This window comes from Doryrhamphus excisus, linkage group LG3, assembly GCF_037039965.1.
Source record: "Doryrhamphus excisus strain RoL-2023G ecotype Guam linkage group LG3, RoL_Dexc_Guam_v1.1, whole genome shotgun sequence".
NCBI classification, from domain to species: Eukaryota; Metazoa; Chordata; class Actinopteri; order Syngnathiformes; family Syngnathidae; genus Doryrhamphus; species Doryrhamphus excisus.
In genome coordinates this window covers 4,102,528-4,125,621 of record NC_136359.1, presented here as the reverse complement: position 1 = coordinate 4,125,621, position 23,094 = coordinate 4,102,528, and the positions used below count along the sequence as shown (strand labels likewise).

General features: G+C 39.8%; 1 protein-coding gene and 3 long non-coding RNA genes across 11 annotated transcripts in view; 2 read left to right on the top strand and 2 right to left on the bottom strand.

Annotated features, from left to right (window-relative positions):
- Nucleotides 1-23,094, bottom strand: part of ntrk2a (neurotrophic tyrosine kinase, receptor, type 2a) — a 115,746-nt gene that overhangs the window by 90,191 nt on the left and 2,461 nt on the right. For 3 of the 6 annotated variants that reach the window (XM_078789481.1, XM_058069940.2, XM_058069941.2), the window contains exons 2-13: nucleotides 20,907-20,981; nucleotides 19,798-19,869; nucleotides 18,885-18,953; nucleotides 18,519-18,667; nucleotides 10,674-10,813; nucleotides 9,256-9,388; nucleotides 9,095-9,166; nucleotides 7,720-7,968; nucleotides 7,552-7,578; nucleotides 4,688-4,699; nucleotides 3,279-3,316; nucleotides 3,008-3,107 (exon numbers count right to left, since the gene is read on the bottom strand). In XM_078789481.1, the coding sequence (XP_078645607.1) occupies nucleotides 3,008-3,107; nucleotides 3,279-3,316; nucleotides 4,688-4,699; nucleotides 7,552-7,578; nucleotides 7,720-7,968; nucleotides 9,095-9,166; nucleotides 9,256-9,388; nucleotides 10,674-10,813; nucleotides 18,519-18,667; nucleotides 18,885-18,953; nucleotides 19,798-19,869; nucleotides 20,907-20,981 (1,136 nt within the window). The remainder of the gene's footprint in view (nucleotides 1-3,007; nucleotides 3,108-3,278; nucleotides 3,317-4,687; nucleotides 4,700-7,551; nucleotides 7,579-7,719; nucleotides 7,969-9,094; nucleotides 9,167-9,255; nucleotides 9,389-10,673; nucleotides 10,814-18,518; nucleotides 18,668-18,884; nucleotides 18,954-19,797; nucleotides 19,870-20,906; nucleotides 20,982-23,094) is intronic. The other 3 variants (XM_058069944.2, XM_058069945.2, XM_058069942.2) reach the window with 3 other exon arrangements.
- LOC131127745 (uncharacterized) lies at nucleotides 1,684-19,511 on the top strand. Of its 2 annotated transcripts, none has more exons than XR_013627164.1 (5): nucleotides 1,684-1,833; nucleotides 3,000-3,165; nucleotides 10,681-11,101; nucleotides 11,184-11,282; nucleotides 18,524-19,511. It is a non-coding gene; the product is annotated as an uncharacterized LOC131127745 (long non-coding RNA). The 2 variants fall into 2 exon arrangements; XR_009129557.2 differs by having other exon boundaries at nucleotides 2,997-3,165.
- On the bottom strand, nucleotides 6,753-7,460 carry LOC144898261 (uncharacterized). The gene is made up of 2 exons (XR_013627165.1): nucleotides 7,187-7,460; nucleotides 6,753-7,120 (listed from the first exon to the last, which is right to left on the bottom strand). It is a non-coding gene; the product is annotated as an uncharacterized LOC144898261 (long non-coding RNA).
- Nucleotides 19,959-23,094, top strand: part of LOC144898260 (uncharacterized) — a 47,622-nt gene continuing 44,486 nt past the window's right edge. For both annotated transcript variants that reach the window (XR_013627162.1, XR_013627161.1), the window contains exon 1: nucleotides 19,959-21,661. This is a non-coding gene — a long non-coding RNA (uncharacterized LOC144898260). The remainder of the gene's footprint in view (nucleotides 21,662-23,094) is intronic.

Genomic DNA, 23,094 nt, shown 5'->3' with positions numbered 1-23,094 from the left:
TGGCCTGTGCAAAATGTGCAAAAATGTGTTTTACTTCTAAGTAAAAATCTCAATTACCTTTGACATTTAAGATAAGGTGGCTAACTTATTTTTACACTTGACTAGATACACAGCACTATAAACAGATGTTATTTTTTTAGTCTTTAGATCGCAAAACTAGAGACTGAATCAACAGCGCCTCCGCTGGTTCCAACTGAGTAGTGCACGCCATTGATTATTACACTCATTGTTTCTTAAATCTTAAATCATTGTGTGCACTGTTGAAAAAAAAACTAGGAGTTCCTCTTACTTATTGCCTCCGATCGACTTGTGACCAAAAATAATTTCAGGCAAAATGTCGAGCAGCAACCATCTGCCACAAAACAACACAAACACTTCAGTCAGGTCTGTAAACGCACCACCCAGGTGTGTCGAGAAGCATATCAAGCATATCGTGAGAGGCGACCTGGCGGCACCAAATGTTGCCCATTTGTTATTGATGAGCGAGGAGCACAATAATGTCACAGTTATGAATAATGCACAGAAGAACATTAGCGATCAGAGCGAGATGCTTCACACACACACGTCAGTGTCAAAACAAAGTGTTCTTTATGTATTACGGTCTTGTGTGCATCTGTTCAAAACACACGATCTTTCTTCACGCCTACATTGTTTGTAAGCATCACTGCATTTAACGAGAATGTATGCACTTCCTGTTTACAAACACTAGCGTGAGAAAAAATAATACAAACCAAAATACAGCACAAGTCAAAAGTTTCAATGCACTCGCTCATGTTATTGAACAGATAAATGCGTGTACTCACCAAAATAACAACTGTCCTCAAATTCCCCAACTCCATTAGTTCCTTAAAGCTAACACTAGCATAGCTGTGACCAATTGACTTCCTTCATTCATTCAGACATATTAGCTCGCTAGCTTGTTACTGTGGCTATCGCTCTATGACCGATTTAACTTTTTTTTTACATACCGACGTAATTATGCACATACTGGTTAAGTTGTCACCAACTTCAAAATCATATTAGTTTAAAAAAAATAAAAACAGAAATTGTTTCGTCGGCATTTATTTGAAACCTTCGACAGCACAGGTGCATTGATTTGTCCAATCTTACCCAGCAACGTGTAGAAGTGAAATCTAATTGGATAAAAACTCCGAATTCTCATTGGATATAAAATCCGGAAACGCCACCAAGAACCGGAAATGATGTATCCAAAGAGAGCGAGCGTCTGAATCAAGAGTCGTAATTTGTAATTTAGGTATTTCCCACACACAAAAAGGTATTTGATTCAAACTGAAAATCTATATTAGTTTAAACAAAGAAAAACAGAAATTATTCAGTCGGCATATTTCTGAAAACTTCGACAGCACAGGTGCATTGATTTGTCCAGCCTTACCCAGCAACGCATAGAAGTGAAATCTAATTGGAGGAAAACTCCGAATTCTCATTGGATAAAAATCCCGGGAACGCCACCAAGACCCGGAAATGGTGCATCCAAAGAGGGAGAGCGCCTGAATCAAGAGTCGTCAATTCGTAATTTAGGTATTTCCCACACACACAAAGGTATTTCATTCAAACTGAAAAGCTATATTAGTTTAAACAAAAAAAACAGAAATTATGCCGTCGGCATATTTCTGAAAACTTCGACAGCACAGGCGCATTGATTTGTCCGGCCTTACCCAGCAACGCGTAGACGTGAAATCTAATTGGAGAAAAACTCTGAATTCTCATTGGATAAAAATCCCGGGAACGCCACCAAGACCCGGAAATGGTGCATCCAAAGAGGGAGAGCGCCTGAATCAAGAGTCGTCAAAAATATTTCCCACACAAACAAAGGTATTTCACTCAAACTGAAAATCAATATTTTACCAATGGCGTTTATACAAAATGCTTATATACAGGAAAAAAACTTTTTTAGGTTTCTAGTTTGCCTTTTATATATGCAAGTGCAGTGTTTATCTATTGTTTACAATATATATATTCGATGTGTGCGTGTGTACTGTATCCTAACATATCTGAATGCATAACAAAGCAAAGCGTGGCACCAAAATTGCTGAGAAACCACACCATCGCAGACATTACAGAGACAGCTATTAGGTCTTAAATATGTGTTTTCTTTCCAATATGTGTTTTCCTTCCTAGTGACCACATTTGTAACCCCGTGGTGAAAGAAGACCACAAAAAACCCAAACAAACACACACAGCATCAGCCCCATCTCATATGCCCACTCGCCGCCTCTCTAGGGGCCTATTAATCAATCACTGCCAAAATACTTCACTTAAAACATCTAAGTGAGTCTCCTCCACACAGACAAATATATTTTGAGCATTTAAAGTGGAGGGACAGCCTTTTTGAAGCCTACAAAATAGCCCCAATTGTTAATGTACAGAAAACATGTACAGGAAACATGTAAGTATTGCTGTTATGATTAGTTGAGATAGCATAAGCAAAGCAAGCAGCGGTATTAGCCAAATCTAACATCACATTAGTTACGCTTGTAGTCTTTGCAGAGGTCACACATTTGTCAAAAAGCACATTGGATCATACAACAACACACAACCCAACTCATCAAATGCATATGTTTTAGTCGGTGCTCAGATCAACCCCAAGCATTAGTAGCAGATGTGCACATTTGCGCCAAATTAGAATGTACTTATATAATAATTTTAATAACTTTATGTCTGCAGGGTTCTTCTTGGAATTGAGAGCCGGACAAAACACGGGAGTTGAGTTGTTTAGCCGGACTGGACTGGATTCATGAACACGTTATTTGTGATTTAGTTGTGATTGAGTTGAATGCAACCCTGTTTGTATTATTTCCTATGGGAAGTAAAATTTTGCATGACTTTGAAGTAGTATTCTACCAAAATATTTTTGTTTAGAATCTGATTTGTCCAAATTTGAGATTCCACCGTACACCGAAACATGAGAGGTGTGCGTCTTCATAAATCCGTTCCATAATCAAGTGTGAAATGGTTCTGTCCTTTTCCTCCTGAAGCAGAGTCTTACCTTTGATGCCAAACTTGGAATTCCCTGCAAACTTGATAATGGCCAACATGAGCAGGAGGCCGAAGAAGGCGACGGCGGCGATTCCCACCACCACGTACACCTGCAAGAATGTGATAAAGCGCCACTGAAAACACGGCAACCGCCAATGAGGTTGACAGGTAGGTGCTGAGCTTCACAGATAAGATCTTCCTTTTCGTCAAGTCAAATGTTGATTGCGTCCACTGCAAATTGATGGAGGTCATTGGGGAGAGGAGCGCAGGTGGAGACTTACAGCGACTCTGTCCTCTGGTGGGTCTGCAGTCGGCCCATCTGTTGATGTAGAAACAAATAGGGAGTCGTCAGGATGCATGCTGGTACAATTGCATTTACAAACATAATAACGCTCAAACGCAATGTACTTCGACACCTTGAAAGACGTAGTATTCTGATAGTAGTCTGATATGACATAATGAAAAAAATATTTTCCTCACATGTATTGTGGCAGTGGTTTGTTTTGATCTTCCAACTTTCTCCTACTTCCCCACTCAGTTTCAAACTTTGTCTTCTTCAGTTTATAATAAATAAATTGGAGATTATCAAGTTAGCTTGTGAACGCGGCGACCGTCTCTTGTGTCTTGATGTCCATTTTTTTTTTTTATTCAAATGCTGTCCAATTGACCCACATTACGTTGGAGATACTACATCCAGAAGGAACTTTTCCCGATGCTAACGTATGGGTTATTATGTCGTATTATTGTTTACCATTAGCATTACCATTTTCTACCGCTTTTTCCTCACAAGGGTCGCGGGGGTGCTGGAGCCTATCCCAGCTGTCTTTGGGCAAGAGGCGGGGTACACCCTGATCTGACTGGTGGCCGGCCAATCACAGTGCACATATAGACAAACAACCATTCACACTCACATTCATACCTATGGACAATTTGGAGTCGCCAATTAACCTAGCATGTTTTTTGGAATGTGGGAGGAAACCGGAGTACCCGGAGAAATGGAATTGAACCCTAGTCTCCTAGCTGTGAGGTCTGCGCGCTAACCACTCGACCGCCGTGCCGCACATTATTGCTTACCATGTCGACTATATTAGGTAATATGACTATAATGGTGACTATAGGGCTGTTATATCATGCCCACAGGGCTCTAATATAAAAACTGTTTTTAGAAGGGCTATTGGAGTGTCATGAGACACTCGTGAGATTGGGTCGACGACATGAGATTTTTATGACTATTGCAATCTACTAATTTAATTGAACTCTTCTACACTTCTGTGTGTATGCTAGCAGCCCCGCCTCCGCCCACCGAGACAAAGACACTGTATGACTAACAAAAGAAGAACTGTTGTTTTGTGGAACTACCGTATTTTCCGGACTATAAGTCGCACTTTTTTTCATAGGTTGGCTGTTCCAGTGACTTATACTCCAGTGCGACTTATGTATGTTTTTTCCTTCATCATTATGCATTTTTAGCCTTGTGCAACTTATACTCCGGAGCGACTTATCGTCCAGAAAATACGATAATATGCTAAGGTGCTGAAAATAATGCACAGTGAACCCTCGTTCTGTCTGTTTGGAAGCGAGAGACGAGGAAAACAGACACGCATACCGTACAAACTGAGCATTACTATTGTTTGTTATGCTTAAATGAAGTATCCAGTAATCTAATAGCGTAAAAGCATAATAACAGTACCTATGGGGGAGTCTGCAGCCAAGAGAATGCGATGTTAGGAAGCGGCAAGAAAGAGAGAAGGAAAAACAAATCAGACTGCAAAAAAGACAACATATTTTCTTTTCTAAACATGCATTTTACAAATCATATTATTACCATGCATACTGTCAGAGCATCTGTATATACTAGTATATTGAGCCGCAGAAACACAACAACAACGTGTACTAGCATGCAAACACAACATCATGAGGGTCGAATAGCATATGGGGAGGGGCGAGTGGAATCCCTAGCTGCAAGGATGTGTAAATATGCAACGCACCCTCGGCAACTTGAGAGACAAAAACAGGGAGAGAGAAGTTCTAACATGTAATTACTGACTGAAGACGGACAAGAGACATTTAAACATGGAGAACAAATAGCGGACTGTATGAAGGACCATTCGGGCTTCACAGGAAACAAAAATTCCAGAAAAAAAAGAGTTGTAAAATTGCGAGAATAAAATGGTAAATTTGTACGATTTTTAGAAAAATTTTAAGAAATAGCTGTAACATTTGCAACTAAGTTAGCATTTTTTATTGTAAAATTACGTATTTTTACCCTTAATATTAAAACTTTAATACATTTTTTTCTCATAATATAACAACTGCATTTTTTTCTGTCATAAAATGTAAACTAGCGAGTTATTTCTCATAATTTTCCAGCTTAATCTTGTAAAAGGTTTTATTTATTTTTTATTATTACAACATAATTTACAACACTGTTGAAATGTGTTTTTTTCTCATTATTACATTATCAAAATTTTCTCGAAATTTATTTCTCATTATTTTCCAGCTTATTCTTGTAAAAGGTTTTATTTATTTTTTTATTTTTGCAACTCTGGATTTATTTCTCATAATTTACAACACTGTTAAAATTATTTTTTTCTCATATTACTACATTGTTATCAATTTTTTCTCAAAACTTATTTCTCATTATTTTCCAGCTTATTCTCGTAAAAGGTTTTATTTATTTTTATTATTACAACTCAGGATTTATTTCTCATAATTTACAACACTGTTAAAATGTGGTTTTTTTCTCATATTACTACATTATCAAATTTTTCTCGAAATTTATTTCTCATTATTTTCCAGCTTATTCTCGTAAAAGGTTTTATTTATTTTTTTATTATTACAACTCAGGATTTATTTCTCATAATTTACAACACTGTTAAAATGTGTTTTTTTCTCATATTACTCAAATTTATAATTTTATCATATTTATCAAATTTTTCTCGAAAGAACTTGCCTAGAAATTACCCGCAAAAATGCGACTTATGTATGGTTTTTTCAACCTAGTTATGCATTTTTGACCTTGTGCGACTTATACTCCAGTGTGACTTATGTATGTTTTTTTTCTACCTAATTATGCATTTTTGGCCTTGTGCGATTTATACTCCAGTGCGACTTATGTATGTTTTTTTCAACCTAATTAGGCATTTTGACCTTGTGCGACTTATACTCCAGTGCGACTTATGTATGTTTTTTTTTTCGACCTAGTTATGCATTTTTGGCTTTGTGCGACTTATACTCCAGTGTGACTTGTGTATGTTTTTTTTTCTACCTAATTATGCATTTTTGGCCTTGTGCGACTTGTACTCCAGTGCGACTTATGTATGTTTTTTTCAACCTAATTAGGCATTTTTGATCTTGTGCAACTTATACTCCAGTGTGACTTATGTATGTTTTTTTTCTACCTAATTATGCATTTTTGGCCTTGTGCGATTTATACTCCAGTGCGACTTATGTATGTTTTTTTCAACCTAATTAGGCATTTTTGACCTTGTGCGACTTATACTCCAGTGCGACTTATGTTTTTTTTCGACCTAGTTATGCATTTTTGGCCTTGTGCGACTTATACTCCAGTGTGACTTATGTATGTTTTTTTTCTACCTAATTATGCATTTTTGGACTTGTGCGACTTATGTATGTTTTTTTCAACCTAATTAGGCATTTTTGATCTTGTGCAACTTATACTCCAGTGCGACTTATGTATGTTTTTTTTCGACCTAGTTATGCATTTTTGGCCTTGTGCGACTTATACTCCAGTGTGACTTATGTATGTTTTTTTCAACCTAGTTAAGCATTTTTGGCCTTGTGTGACTTATGTATGTTTTTTTCAACCTAGTTATGCATTTTTGACCTTGTGCGACTTATACTCCAGTGCGACTTATGTATGTTTTTTTCTGCTTAATTATGCATTTTTGTCCTTGTGCGACATACTCCACTGCGACTTATGTATGTTTTTTTTCGACCTAGTTGTGCATTTTTGGCCTTGTGTGACTTATGTATGTTTTTTTCAACCTAGTTATGCATTTCTGACCTTGTGCGACTTATACTCCAGTGCGACTTATGTATGTTTTTTTCAACCTAGTTATGCATTTTTGGCCTTGTGTGACTTATGTATGTTTTTTTCAACCTAGTTATGCATTTTTGACCTTGTGCGACTTATACTCCAGTGCGACTTATGTATGTTTTTTTCAACCTAGTTATGCATTTTTGGCCTTGTGTGACTTATGTATGTTTTTTTCAACCTAGTTATGCATTTTTGACCTTGTGCGACTTATACTCCAGTGCGACTTATGTATGTTTTTTTTTTACCTAATGATTTTTGGCATTGTGCGACTTATAGTCCAGAAAATACAGTACTACTACTTTTAGAACAAATAACAACTTATGGGTTTTTTGTAATTACAACTCGTGATTTTAAAAAGTTTTCCTTGTCATGTCGCAAATCAAAGGTTTTCTGTTTGATTTCATTTTGCCTTAGTGTGGCCTAATAGTCCTTCGTCCTGGTGGACATTTCATTAGAAAAGACAATCGTAGACGTATACATTGCACTTTACTCACCGTAGTAGTATATGTCTTTCTCCGTTCCTACACACAAAACAATAAAAGATGCAAAATAACGACTGAGCTTACATTCCATGAACACACTTTATACACCTTTATTGCCATTAGCAAAATAGACAAGAACTCTTTTGATCTGTGCAGAATTCAAAGATGTGCCATAATGACCTGTAAAGTGTGACTCCTCACCGTCCCAGGGCCTGCGCATGAAGTGGGCCTCGATGCGCTTCTGGTCTGTTCCGTATTCGTTTTTGGCCACCAGCGTGTAGAAGCCGTTGTTGAGGTGCGTGGGGCTGTCCAGCTGCAGACAGCCGTGGTACTCCCGCTCTGTGATATCGTGGATCACCGTCTGGATGAAGTTGTCCTGCGTCACTGCTTCGTCATTCAGAAACCACTGGATATCAGGTTGCGGGTTGCCTGGGACATACATAAAACATACACATGTGTATATAGTTTCTTCTGTTATTTACACATAGACATTCTGGTTAGTACTTTAGCATATCATAACATCACCTTGATTGGACTCTCCCAAAGGTCACCTGACCAGAAATATTTCAATATTGAACAAAGCAAAATTTGTTCTCAGTCAGAAATCACTCCACACTCTTTATTGCTCTCTGGTTCTACCATATCTTACTTATTGTGTGGAAATATGGGCTAATAACTATAAAAGCAATCTTCACTCACTGAATGTACTGCAAAAAAGGTCAGTACGGATAATTCATAATGCCGCCTACAGAGAACATACTAACTCCTTATTTCTAAAATCGCAAATAATTAAACTTGCTGATATAGTTCATCTTCAAACAGCTAAAATAATGCATAAGGCTAAAAATAACCAATTAGCTAAAAATGTCATCCCTCATGACTTGTGGTAATGACTGGCTTTTTCAACAGGACAATGGATTCTAACATTCCGCCCAAACCACTGTTTCAGGTAATTAACAAAAGAAGTCCTTTCATGAATAGTTTATTTGTATTTCCCTTTCTAGATCTTCCAGAATCTGCACCTATTCCAGCTGTATTTGCTTGGATTTTTCCAAAACAGTCTGTTTTTAATTTATTCCACCCACAGCCTGATTCCGGGCACACCCACTCCGCTATGATTGGTCCCACTCATTGTGTGGTAAAAGCAAAAGCAATATTCACTCGCTAAATGTACTGCAAAAAAAGGTCAGTAAGGATAATTCATAATGCCGCCTACAGAGAACATACTAACTTCTTATTTCTAAAATCACAAACACTTCAACTTGCTGATATAGTTCATCTTCAAACAGCTAAAATAACCAATTACCTAAAAATCAAAACAAAACACTTAAACTATTATGAAAGCAGGAAGTGAACAAATGTAACAGTTACTGATTGTAAAAGTACCAGATGGAGGGGTAGGATTTAATAAGCTTTGCTTCTTCCTACTCCTTTTGGACATGTGGAACTGTGAACTGATTATGTGATGCATTCAATTGTAATCTGATGCATGTTCAAATGAAATGAAACCATTACCATTACCAATACGAGGCTTTAATACTAATTGCCATCTTACCTGCGACACTAAAGGGGATGCACCAGTGGTGGTCTGGGATGGCGTCACTCAGTTTGGTGATATTTGGAGGAACTGAGTGGATAAGCGGAGAAAAAAAAAAAAAAAAAAAAAAACGTTAATACAAGTAGTGAAGCAATAACAGCTCCTTAGCGACAACGTACATAGAATGTCTAACACGATGGAGGACTCCTTCTCGCCGACAATGTTCTCTGCGGTGCAGCTGATCTTGCTGTTGTGGTCCAACGACGACAAGTTGGACAGTCGCAGTACGGAAATCTGACCCGACCTGGCGATCTGAAAGAAGACGACAGACATGGTCGAGCGTCAACAGTCAGAAATTAGAAATTCATTCAATTTTTGGGGGGCATATTTGTATTCATTCACTGACTCCAAGTTTCCAAATTGTATAGTAATATTAAGTAGCATAACTCATAAAACATTAGCATAACTAACTGATATTACTTAGACAAGCTTACAAGTATTTTGTTACTTTAAACTGCGTTCCTGTTAATAATATACAATAACTCAAATGTAGTGATATTTTGATCTGGTATTAATATTTCAGTATCCAATGAAAGTAGGTGTGCGGCGAGAGAATTGTGTTTGATTCCGAGACTGAAGAAGACGACTTTAGTGGGTTTAGCTTCCAGCAGGAGGACGAGGACAGCGATGATTGACTTTTCTGGTACACACACACACACACTCTTTGGCACTGTTTGGAAATGTAACAAAGTTCAATTTCTGGTTCTATGGTTATCATCACTCAATTGGGATTCTCCTGAACTGGTCTCTTTTTATTAGGGGTGTATCGTTTCAACGATATATCGCGATACGGCGGTCAAGTTGTTAGCGCGCAGACCTCACAGCTAGGAGACCAGGGTTCAATTCCACCCTCGGAGTTTGCATGTTCTCCCCGTGCATGCGTGGGTTTTCTCCGGGTACTCCGGTTTCCTCCCACATTCCAAAAACATGCTAGGTTAATTAGCGACTCCAAATTGTCCATAGGTATGAAGGTCCTTTTGTATACTACAAAAGTAGTACTGTGATATTGCAGGTATTTTGTTTTTCAAATTGATATCACTATTTTGTTAAATAATGCTTATTTTAAGCATCCTCAAAGGACTTTTTACTGATGTTAGTTACTTTGTTCAACAAAAAGCTAATAGAATGTGAACATTTGAGCAGGATCTTGAGACATAATTTAATTTATTTATTTTTTTATGTTTTTTTTTGTTGTAAATTTAAAGCTGGATGTTAAAACTTTATTTATCCAAATGCTCCACTTTTTACAGAGAAACGTTTGTGATACAGCATAACATACTGTTTTAATGGAATAAAAATGTGTTTAGTAAGTGCATATTGCTGGTGTAATTCAGTTTTTCCAGGAAATAATCTTTAACTACAAGAAAAACAAAAAAATATCGGCTTGTTAACAATATCGTGATACATCGTATGTGCCAATACACACTCCTACTTTTTATTTAGAATTTTTTGACTTTGTAGCCATATTTTTCTAACTGACTTTAACTTTGTAAACCATGCAATTGAATTGTGTGTGTATGTGAGAAAGACATGTGACCTCGTAGGTGGTAACCAGTGCCATGTTCCAGAAGAGGTCTGGTGAGGGCACCCCTGAGGTCACACAGGACAGCTGCACGTTGGATCCCTCCATGACGGTCACTTTGGGCTCTGGCGGACTCAGCGTCGCCATGGGAAGCTCTACAGTAAAACACCAGGAAGACAAAGAAAGCGATGATGGAGTTAGACACACACAAACACACACACACAGACAATCAAAGAAACCTTGGATTCAGAATGCTGCCCCCTTTCCTTTCAAGTGTGCACACTCACCCACGGTCCACACACACAAAGACAAACAGAGAAGTGGTTACGCTCATTACTGATGCATGCCGACTCCTAAACTGATTGGTCACAGCCAGAATCTTCTTTCACTGAGTGTATGCTAACCAGGAGGACGACAATTGGACTCATCAAATAAGGCAAAAGGTGAAAAATAATGCAAAATAGACGCCTATCAGTAATATGTGAGCACTAAATATGACAAAAATCTATCTTGTTTCCTCCACAGTCAAGTGTTAAAGGTTCCAGGTAGGCTTCTCTACACTTCTGAAAATAAAACCCAAAGCTCTGCCAAGTATCCCATCCATCAGGCACAGACATGGAAGTGGTAAGTTTCATCACTTAGTTTTTAGCATGAAGCTGCACAGTGGACTAGTGGTTAGCGCGCAGACCTCACAGCTAGTAGACCCGAGTTCAATCCCACCCTCGGTCATCTCTTTGTGGAGTTTGCATGTTCTCCTTGTGCATGCGTGTACTCCAGTTTTCCTCCCACATTCTGAAAACATGCTAGGTTGGAATATTTTGAGTCATTCACTTTTTTTCTGTCGCTTATCCCCTCACGAGGGTCGCGGGTGTGCTGGAGCCTATCCCAGCTGTCTTCAGACGAGAGGCGGGGTACACCCTGGACTGGTGGCCAGCCAATCACAGGGCCTCTATTTGTTCTATTTACAGTCTTTCCGTTCTGAAAGGTATTGGTTATCATTAAGAACTTGCGAGAGGAGCGATCGCATGATTTAAATGACACATCTTTATCACATGCACACTAATGTATTTGCAGGTGAGAAAGCACACTGTGGGTTTTACTTTTTGATTATTATGAGTTGACTTTTTACTATTATGAAATGTGGTCGTTATCATGAAGAACTTGCGAGAAGTTACATGTTGTAGGGACATTTTAACACATATAGTTCAGTTGCAAATGTGAAAAGTCGTAGGTTTTATATTTGTAAATGAATTGTTATTTGGAGTGGTTATATTCGAGTGGTTTGCACGCAGACCTCCCGAGTTCAATTCCACCCTCGGCCATCTCTGTGTGGAGTTTGCATGTTCTCCCCGTGCATGCGTGGGTTTTTTCCGGGTACTCCGTTTTCCTCCCACATTCCAAAAACATTCATTCATTCATTCATTTTCTACCGCTTTTTCCTCGCGAGGGTCGCTATCCCAGCTGTCTTTGGGCGTAAGGCGGGGTACACCCTGGACTGGTGGCCAGCCAATCACAGGGCACATATAGACACTCACATTCATACCTATGGACAATTTGGAGTCGCTAATTAACCTAGCATGTTTTTGGAATGTGGGAGGAAACCGGAGTACCCGGAGAAAACCCACGCATGCACGGGGAGAACATGCAAACTCCACACAGAGATGCCCGAGGGTGGAATTGAACCCTGGTCTCCTAGCTGTGAGGTCTGCGCGCTAACCCCTAGACCACCGTGCCGCCTCATTCCAAAAACATGCTAGGTTAATTAGCGACTCCAAATTGTCCATAGGTATGAATGTGAGTGTGAATGGTTGTTTGTCTATATGTGCCCTGTGATTGGCTGGCCACCAGTCCAGGGTGTGCCCCGCCTCTCGCCCAAAAACAGCTGGTATAGGCTCCAGCACCCCCGCAACCCTCGTGAGGAAAAAGCGGTAGAAAATGAATGAATGAATGTGAGTGTGAATGGTTGTTTGTCTATATGTGCCCTGTGATTGGCTGGCCACCAGTCCAGTGTGTACTCAATCTCTCGCCCGAAGACAGCTGGGATAGGCTCCAGCACCCCTTGTGAGGATAAGCGGTAGAAAATGAATGAATTGCTGTTAAAATGTGACTGTCATAGCGCTTCTTGATTCTACTTTCTTCACTCAACAAAACATCAACAGATCTGTCATTATTATAAGGATAAACATTGAAATCTCCTTCTCGGTGTCTTGTGAAGATCCTAATCAGTTAATGGATTAAGCAGCTATCTCTGCATTGTGAGTTATTCTAATGATGGACCAAATAAATCCAAATAATCCCAAGTCCTCTCGGGCCCTAAAACAGGCAGCCAGAGGAGATGTTGACAGCAATGCAGATTAAACCTGGACTGATTTCTTATCACCCGCTTCTTGTTCTTCTTCCACCTCCTTGTGTCCGTCAGCCTGTCACTGGGGCAACCCACTTATCACCACGGCAACCCGTTCGATCACAGTCTGGAGATGCTAAAAGACAACGGCTTTAGTGGTGACGCTGGGGTGTGGGGTGGCGGGTGGGGGGGGTCAGCTGCCATGCCAGATTGAAGCACATCATTCCACAGGCAACCCAGTGTGTTGCCATCACAACACAACACCAAAGAAACATGATGTGACATGACAATTATGGACGGTGGTTGGTTATACACAACACTTCCACGCTCAGCTTCGCTGGCGAAACCAGCCGTGACATTTAGTGATTGTAATCCCTGCATGGGACGTGATCGCAAGGAAGGAAGGAAAGAAGGAAGGAAGGAATAGCTAATTAGCATGGCAGCACAAGCCTCCATTTTGGCTCACTTACAGCCCACCTGCAGCCTGTTGTGAACATCTGGAAATGGTAACACAGCAACTACACCAGGGGTCTCAAACATGCGGCCCGCGGGCCAAATGTGGCCCGCAGGACACTAGTTTGAGGCCCACCGCCTTGATGCTGTATGGTATCATGTACCCAGAAAAAATTATTACGTTTGATTAATGTTCATGTTAAAGGTTAAATAACTGTTAATAGTTATCCTCCCTATCTGTGTGGAAGTGGTAAGTTTTTGGCTATTTAAATTTAAAGGAAATAACTTGAAGGCTACCGTTTAGGTCGCTAGCTCTCTAGTTTGCGAGTTAGCATGTGTCTCAAGACCCTGCAGTTGCGCAATATGTTGTAAATAAAAAGAGTATAAATGTGACTATAGTCGTGTTTTGTCATGTCTACAGGGCTCTAATAATGCTTTGTTCATTTTAATCTGAAAAAAATAATTTGTCCTTTTGTAATAGTCCTTTATTTATTACTTCCTGATTGTTTTGTGCCGTACCGGCCCCTTAAGAAAGTGTGCAGCTACCGATGTTATCTTATTACGTTTGGAACTTGACACTTGCGCCATTGTTGACACATTCCGGAGAAGCTGTTAGCATATCTTCGCTACGTCGCATGATCGGATATGGATATCCCTGCAGAAATATGGAGGTTCAGAGGCTGCATAGCAGGAGTGAACAGTGAAAAAGACAGTATAAAGGTCTTGTCAACCGGCAAAACGCTTTTATGTGCATTTACCGTTTGGACTTTAATAAATAATTAAAAAAACGAGTTTGAAACACACCATCTGGTTTTAGTAAAAGTCATTACTGTTCAAACTTAACAATCCAATCAAACCTCCTCGGCTTTGTGAGCTAATAATGTTCCCGTCTATCATTGCACCTCCTGCTGTTGTCTTTCCTTTTATGAATGATAGAAATCCTGTGTTGCCATAATGCGTGTTATTACGCCATTTGCCTACCCTGCTGTTTAATTGACTTTTATTCAACCCCAGCAGACTTTGCATGCAACGGCAGGGAATAAATATAGGAATAAATATAGGAATAAATATATGAATCCCCTCTCCGGCCCGCAGACACCGCAGCCATCTGGTCTCTTTAGTGGCTTTGTTGTGCTATTTACTGCTTACATCTGCGCCTATAGTGCAGTGGCTGCATGTACTTATGCATGTACACGACATAGAGGACGACTTGGCCATTTCTGTCCTAAGGATTGTTCATTCATGGTTCTTTCAGTATTTCGGCAGAGAGCTCGTGTGATATAAAGGATCTTTGATTCCCGTTTTTGCAGTAGGGCTTTAAACCAGACTGCTCTTGACTAGAGTTATTCATATATATATATATATATATATATATATGATATTTGAGTTGCCGTAGGTTTTTGGCATACGTTCTTAAGTGTTTCTGACATATAGAGGATCTTTGATAAGGGTCTTTGCAGTCAGGCTGTAAAAACAGCGGAGATCTCCTGTTATACAGAGGATCTTTGGTTAGCATTTTTGCTGTTGATACTTATATTGATATAACAGCAGAGCACTCTTGTCACGTAGAGGATCTTTGGTTACTGTTTTTGCAGTAGTGCTTTAAGCCAGCAGTGCCCTCCTGACTCTTTGATTAGCGTTTTAACTTTTTTTTTGTTTGTTTGTTTGTTTTGCAGTTGGTCCTTAAAACAGTGGAACACATCTGTCATGTGAAGGATCTTTGATTCATGTTGTTTACAATAGTGCCTTAAAAACCGCAGAACACTCATGCTTTTTACGGATTGAGCTTGTAAGCCAATAGAGTGCTTTGGACATATACAGGATCTTCGATTAGGTTTTTTTTTTTGTAATAGGTTTTTAAATCCAGCAGTGTTTCCCTGGCATATAGAGGATGTTTGACCACTGTTGTTTTTAAAAACATCAGAGTGTGTTTGTTATAGAGAGGATCTTTGATTAGCGTTTGTTTTTTTGTTTTTTTTTTGCAGTCAATCCGTAAAATAACTATTGAATTACTATTAAAATTACTACCACTATTATTTTTTTGCAGTATTGGTTTAAAAACAGCAGAGTACTTTTTTGCAGTATTGGTTTAAAAACAGTAAGAGTACTTCTGACATATAGAAGATCTTTGATAAGTGTTTATGCAGCAGGTATTTAAAGGCAGACATTTAGACTTTAGTCTTTATTGTTGTTCCTGTATGTGTACATATATAGAGGATCTTTGATTAGTGTTTTTTTTTCTTTTTTTGCAGCTAGTCCTTCAAACAGCAGAAGGACTTTTGCAGCCATGCTTTAAAAACAGCCGAACGCTCATATCATATAAAGTATCTTTGATGTTTTTGCAGCAGGTCGTTAAAAACATTTTGATGTTAGACATGAAAGGTCTTAGAAACTTGATGAAATTAAGTTGGATTGGAATCAGGAAAGTTGAATGAAATGGTGTTCAGGTTTTGGGCCTGATGAGAGACTCGTGTTGCCATGATGAGTGGCATGCTCGGTAATTGCCTCGGGGCAGTCGGGACGCAAAGAACACAAACAATACGTTAGCCCGCAGGAAGCTAATGGTGTCATTGATAATTCCTATTGATCCACTCCCTCCGCCTCTTCTCCATTAGCGGAGGATATTTGTGCATTCACACTCTTAACAGTGGGGAGGAGGACCGGGACCCCCTCCCTTTGACTGAGTGACATATGAAGAGGCAGGCAACTGTCTGGGTCGGGGGTCAGGGTGGCAAACAATGCCCCCCGGGGCTGTCAGCGATACACTCAGAACAACTTGAAACGTCCAGCTGGACTGTTGGCCTGTGGTTAGTCACGGTGTGTTCGTCTACGGTCTTTCTCAACGTCATTCTGTCCACATCAGTCGGTGACGTGAGGACGCCACCCGTGCCGGCCATGCCCTCCGGGCCTTCACCCATCACACACATATGTTTCACTTTGTGGACACTTTGCTGCTGCGGGACACGGACAAGCTGGTACCATACAAATGAAATAAGCGGCACAATAGGAGACAGTTATCATTCATTCATTTTCTACCGCTTATCCTCACGAGGGTTTGCTCATATAGACAAACAACCATTCACACTCACATTCATACCTATGGACAATTTGGAGTCGCTAATTAACCTAGCATGTTTTTGGAATGTGGGAGGAAACCGGAGTACCCGGAGAAAACTCACGCATCCACGGGGGAGAACATGCAAACTCCACACAGAGATGGCCGAGGGTGGAATTGAACTCGGGTCTCCTAGCTGTGAGGTCTATGCGCTAACCACTCGACTTCCGTGCAGCCGTCGTACCTTCTCATTCATTCATTCATTCATTTTCTCCCAGTTGTCTTGGAGCAAGAGGCGGGGTACACCCTGGACTGGTTTGCACATATAGACAAACAACCATTCACACTCACATTCATACCTATGGACAATTTGGAGTCGGCAATTAACAATTAAGTCAACACATTTTGGAATGTGGGAGGAAACCGGAGTACCCGGAGAAAACCCACGCATCCACAAGGAGAACATGCAGACTCCACACAGAGATGACCAAGGGTGGGATTGAACTCGGGTCTCCTAGCTGTGAGGTCTATGCGCTAACCACTCGACTGCCGTGCAGCCATCGTACCTTCTCATTCATTCATTTTCTACTGCTTTTTCCTCACGAGGCGGGGTACACCCTGGACTGGTGGCCAGCCAATCACAGGGCACATATAGACAAACAACCATTCACACTCACATTCATACCTATGGACAATTTGGAGTCGCTAATTAACCTAGCATGTTTTTGGAATGTGGGAGGAAACCGGAGTACCCGGGGAGAACATGCAAGGGTGGAATTGAACCCTGGTCTCCTAGCTGTGAGGTCTGCACGCTAACCACTAGACCGCCGTGCCACCCGTTATGTAATCAAATGGAAAATAAAATACCTGGAATATTTACATAGACAGTGGTTTAAAATAAAAATATCAAATCCACAAGCGCTAGCAAGCCAAGCGTATCATTATTTACAAGACAAGCGAGTCTAATGTCAACTTAAGCAGCGGGTTGGTCATCCACAGACCACTTCCTGTGGAAGTGCTTATCAAGCTCAAATATGTACAATATAAACGTCAGCATTTCATTTATACAGCATGAATTTTTCATCAACGGCTCTATTTTGGACCCGCTCCTGTTCATAAACGGGGTCGTGTTGCAGCGGGGCCAGGTCAATGTGGATTGGATGGGGCGCAAGTGTAAATATTGGAAACCTCAAAAGTCAAACAATGTGCTCGGGGGTGGGCGGGGGTGAGCGAGGTGTGGATTTGTCATATGTTTCTGTGCTTCACTGCAGTTAAGTTCAGTCTGTAGAGTACCGATAAATACATTAATATTATCAGTTTCTCAGTCGCATTTCAAATGGGGGAGGGGGGGGGCGTATCCCCCAATGGGGGTAGGACAGAAAATAACTGAGAACCACAGCATTAAAGGGGACCCATCGTGCTCATTTTCGGCCCATTTTAGAGCGTTGTGGACTCCTGTAAAGCAGCGACACACGATAAACCGCACAGAAAGCTTTCTAGATCTTCCAGCATCTGCGCCTATCTTTGGACTTTTGGACTGTTTTTTGCAGTAGGTTTTTTGCATTAATAGAGCACTATAACTGTACTGGGGATCTTAAGACTAGTGTAGCATATTGTTTCTGTTTTAGTGACTTCATTTGCAGGGCGGTCGAGTGGTTAGTGTGCAGACCTCACAGCTAGGAGACGAGGGTTCAATTCCACCCTCGGCCATCTCTGTGTGGGTGGGTTTTCTCCGGTTTCCTCCCACATTCCAAAAACATGCTAGGTTAATTAGCGACTCCAAATTGTCCATCGGTATGAATGTGAGTGTGAATGGTTGTTTGTCTATATGTGCCCTGTGATTGGCTGGCCACCAGTCCGTTCGCCCAAAGACAGTAATAAAGTAGAGTGGAGGAGTATGTTTGGGTTTGTTTGGCTCGGTGGAGGTCTACACTCCTTTCAGTACCTAATATTGTGTCCGGCCAGTTAGTGTAACAATGTGTGTGTGTGTGTGTGTGTGTGTCCTCACCACAGTTGGAGAGTCTCAATCGGGACAGCAGGTTGCGTGCTCCTCCGTCCTCAATGCAGCGCAGCTCCTGAGTGTCTGCTTCTTCTCCCAGCCACAGCTTGATCCACATGTTCTCACAGGAGCAGCGCAGAGGGTTTCCCGTCAAGATCCTGCACACACACACACACACACACACACACAGTTATTGCAGACGGTCAAGGACAGTGAGAACCAGAGCAACAATAGACTACAAAGTTTAGTTTCTATGCAGGTTAAACTAGGGAAAGACAATGGAAAATAAGCCTTATTTTTATCAGTAAAATGAATAATTTTGTCACTTTGATATGTTGTAAGTATGCGAAGAAAACTACAGGTAAGTCAACTCACAGGTAAGAGATGTTGAGGTGTCTGAATATCGTCCAGGAGAGCGACGACAGGTTGTTATCTTTCAGATTCCTGCAGGACAAATGTTTGAATTAAGGTGTATTGTTTTTTCTTGAAATTATATTCATCCTAAAAAGTAAAATTAAAATAAATTGATAAAAATAAAAATAAATTAATAAAAATAAAAATAAATTAATAAAAATAAATTAATAAATACACAAAATAAAAAAAGAAAGGCAGGTTTGAACCCAAACTCCTGACTGTGTGGCTATGGTACACATTATATCATTGTATGGTCATATCACCTCGTACTTCGGTACGTAATAAAAAAAATATTATATTATGAAAGCAGGAAGTGAACAAATGTAACAGTTACTGATTGTCAAACTCCCGACTGTGTGGCTATGGTACACATTATATCATTGTATGGTCATATCACCTCGTACTTTGGTACGTAATAAAAAATATATTAAAAAAACTTAAACTATATTATGAAAGCAGGAAGTGAACAAATGTAACAGTTACTGATTGTTAAAGTACCAGATAGGTTCAAACTCCCGACTGTGTGGCTATGGTACACATTATATCATTGTATGGTCATATCACCTCGTACTTCGGTACGTAATAAAACTATATTTGGAAAGCAGGAAGTGAACAAATGTAACAGTTACTGATTGTAAAAGTACCAGATGGAGGTGGTAGGATTTAATAAGCTTCCTACTCCTTTTGGACATGTGGAACTGTGAACTGATTATGTGATGCATTCAATTGTAATCTGATGCATGTTCAAATGAAATTAAACCATTACCATAAAATGTTTTTAACCAATTGTTGTTTGTTAACCAAACAACAAGAAAAGCAATTCATCAAGCAGCACATATTTAAAATGGACCAAAACAAACAGCTGTGTACTTACAGATACTGCAGTTTGATGTTGTTTTGAAAGGCCAGCTTGGAAACGTACGTCAGCCTGCTGTTCGATACCGTTCTGACGACAAACAAACAAACAGACATGGTTATCTAAAAAGCAATATTTTAGTCATCTTCTATATACAGTCGTTCCTTGCCACTTTGCGGTTCAAATTTTAAAAAAAAATTATGAATTAATCAATTATGCTCTTTTGGTTGAATACCGCTATTAGTGAAAAAACATATTAGTGAAGCTAATTTTACATATTAAGCATTTACATTAGGTGTCAGTAATGTTTGGTGAGACACACAAACGCTTGACTCGATCACAGGAACAATAGGCAGAACGACACCAGTCTGGTGCTTGTGTGTCTCACCGAATATTACAATAACATAGAACGTAGAATGAAACTGTTTCATTTGGGCTTATTTTTTTGGCTACTAATAGGTCTTATTTTATTTATTGATTCTAATAGATTTTTTTTTTTAACTTGATCGTATGAAATCACAAAATTTTTAAGTGGACCTCAGTGCTTGACCCGCACAGAACGCTTTCTAGATCTTCCGGATTCTGCACCTCGTTCTGCAGTGTTTCCACTGACTTCGGTCTGTACGTCTACTCCGTTGTGATTGGTCACACTCCCAAGCGTTGCGCAAGTCTGTGTTTACTGACTGCAGGGAATCTGCAGCCCTTATAAGGAAGTCCGGATCACTTCAGTAGGCTAGCTTCCAAATGAGCAAACCTCATTATGTGACCCTTTGGCTAACGTATTGTTTGTGTTTGATTAATACGAGAATACGACATTGTAACAACATTTATAGGTCAGAAAGGTAGTTAGATTCCATCGTTGGATGTGACAGCGGCCACTTGGGAGTTTCTTGGGTACCACCTTTGGTCCATGGGCCACACTTTGATAACCACTGCTTACAATTCAGATTAAAAATTTTTCTTAAATTCCATGTAAACATCATCAGGCTCAATAAATTACATTAGAAAAATTAATTAATCTGAAAATTAATTAATAAAATATTAAATTAATATATTAAAAATAAACACATGATTTTTAAAAATTCTTTCCAGTGCATCAATCAATCAATCTGTGGAAAAAGACTCACAGGTTCCTGAGGTTCTTGTAGTAGTGCAGGTCCTTGTCATTGATGGAGGAGAAGCTGCTCTGGTTGGCGATGTAGCTGTCAGAAGATACCAGATGTATGTGTCAGACGGCTCATTTGTTAAACCGAGCGGCAAAGCAAAGGAGAACATTCCGGAGCGACACTAAACAGCGGCGATAAAGCCCTATGATTACCGCTCCAAAGTAGATTTTTTTTAAAAATGAGGTTGCTGAGGTTGGACGCATTTGAAACGAAAAAGTCAAGTGGTCGAACCCAAAAATATGATGGAGCTTCCTAATGGCTGTCCATCAAGACACGGCACGTTCCTCGGCCCAAATGAAGGTTGTTACCGATGCTGAGTTCAATCCGATAATAACCAACAGGCAACATCTGTGAATCGCCCGTTTCACCAAACATGGGAAGGTTTATTCTGTAATTAGAAAAAAATGGAACTTTTACGGTCCTTATGGGTTCCAACGTTACCGGCGTAACACACAGTGGAGTGGAGGGGCACGATCATGATCCTTCCATGGAACAATGCAGCTTCAGGTTGTGCGGGGGCGTCAAACAAGCAGCTGGCTCTGTGGAGATGTTGCAGGTGGTATCCCTCATGACTTTTGTGGCTTTTTTCAACAGGACAATGCCGCACTTCGCTAAGAACTTCTTCCAGAGGGATAAGCTCACTCTTCTTCATCCAATTGAGAACATTTGGGGTTGGTGGTGGGATTCTAACATTCCGCCCAAAACCACTGTTTCAGGTAATTAACAAATAAGTCCTTTCATGAATGGTTTATTTGTATTTTAGAGGGTTTGTGTGTTTTCTTAGCAATGGTCTGAAACTTTTCATCATTTGAACAGCCTATTTCCCTTTCTAGATCTTCCAGAATCTGCACCTATTCCAGCTGTATTTCCTAGAATTTTTCCAAAACGGTCTGTTTTAATTTATTCCACCCACAGCCTGATTCCGGGGGCACACCCACTACGCTATGATTGGTCCCACTCATTGTGTGGAAACTATAAAAGCAATCTTCACTCGCTAAATGTACTGCAAAAAAGGCCAGTAAGGATAATTCATAATGCCGCCTACAGAGAACATACTAACTCTTTATTTCTAAAATCACAAATACTTCAACTTGCTGATATAGTTCATCTTCAAACAGCTAAAATAATGCATAACTAAAAACAACCAATTAGCTAAAAATGTCATCCAATACTTCTCTACAAGAGAGGAGAAATATGATCTCAGGGAAGAAGTACATTTGAAACACTTATATGCTAGGACTACGTTAGTGTTAGCATAGCATTTCAGTATGTGGAATCGAACTGGAATGGATTGAGTAAGACCCTCAAACAATGCACAACGATGAGCCAATTCAAGAAACAATACAAGCAGTTGATGTTTGCTAAATACAAGGATGAAGAGTCTTGAACCAGTCATGATGTGCTATGTATATATATCACTATATTGACATGTTGTTACTATGGTAACCATTATGTCATTGGATGCTCATATCACCTTGTACTTCGGTACGTGACAAAAATAAAATAAAAAATATATATATTAGGAAAGCAGGAAGTGAACAAATGTAACAGTTACTGATTGTAAAAGTAGCAGATGGAGGGGTAGGATTTAATAAGCTTTGCTTCTTCCTACTCCTTTTGGACATGTGGAACTGGGAACTGATTATCTGATGCATTCAATTGTAATCTGATGCATGTTCAAATGAAATTAAACCATTACCATTACTCAGCTTGTACCTGCTGACTGAGCAGTTTGCACTTGACCAATATTACAACATTGGTTCTGTTGCTGCTGTATTGTGCAATACATTGTGTTGTCATTTCCACTTTCTTATGCACTCCAAATCATTATTAAAGTTTGAAAAATACGTTTTTATATGTTAAGTATATAACATACCTCTCTGTTGCTAATTGTCCCCTGTCCTTTTTGCGGTTTAGGTCAATAAACGCAGGTTGTGAAGGGTCAAATGTGCCCCGCAGGACACTAGTTTGAGGCCCCCGCCTTTGATATGAAAGTTTAATGTTAGTGCGGCCTGCGCAAGTTTGATATGGATGCTGTATGGTATCATGTACCCAGAAAAAATTATTACGTTTGATTAATGTTCATGTTAAAGGTTAAATAACTGTTAATAGTTATCCTCCCTATCTGTGTGGAAGTGGTAAGTTTTTG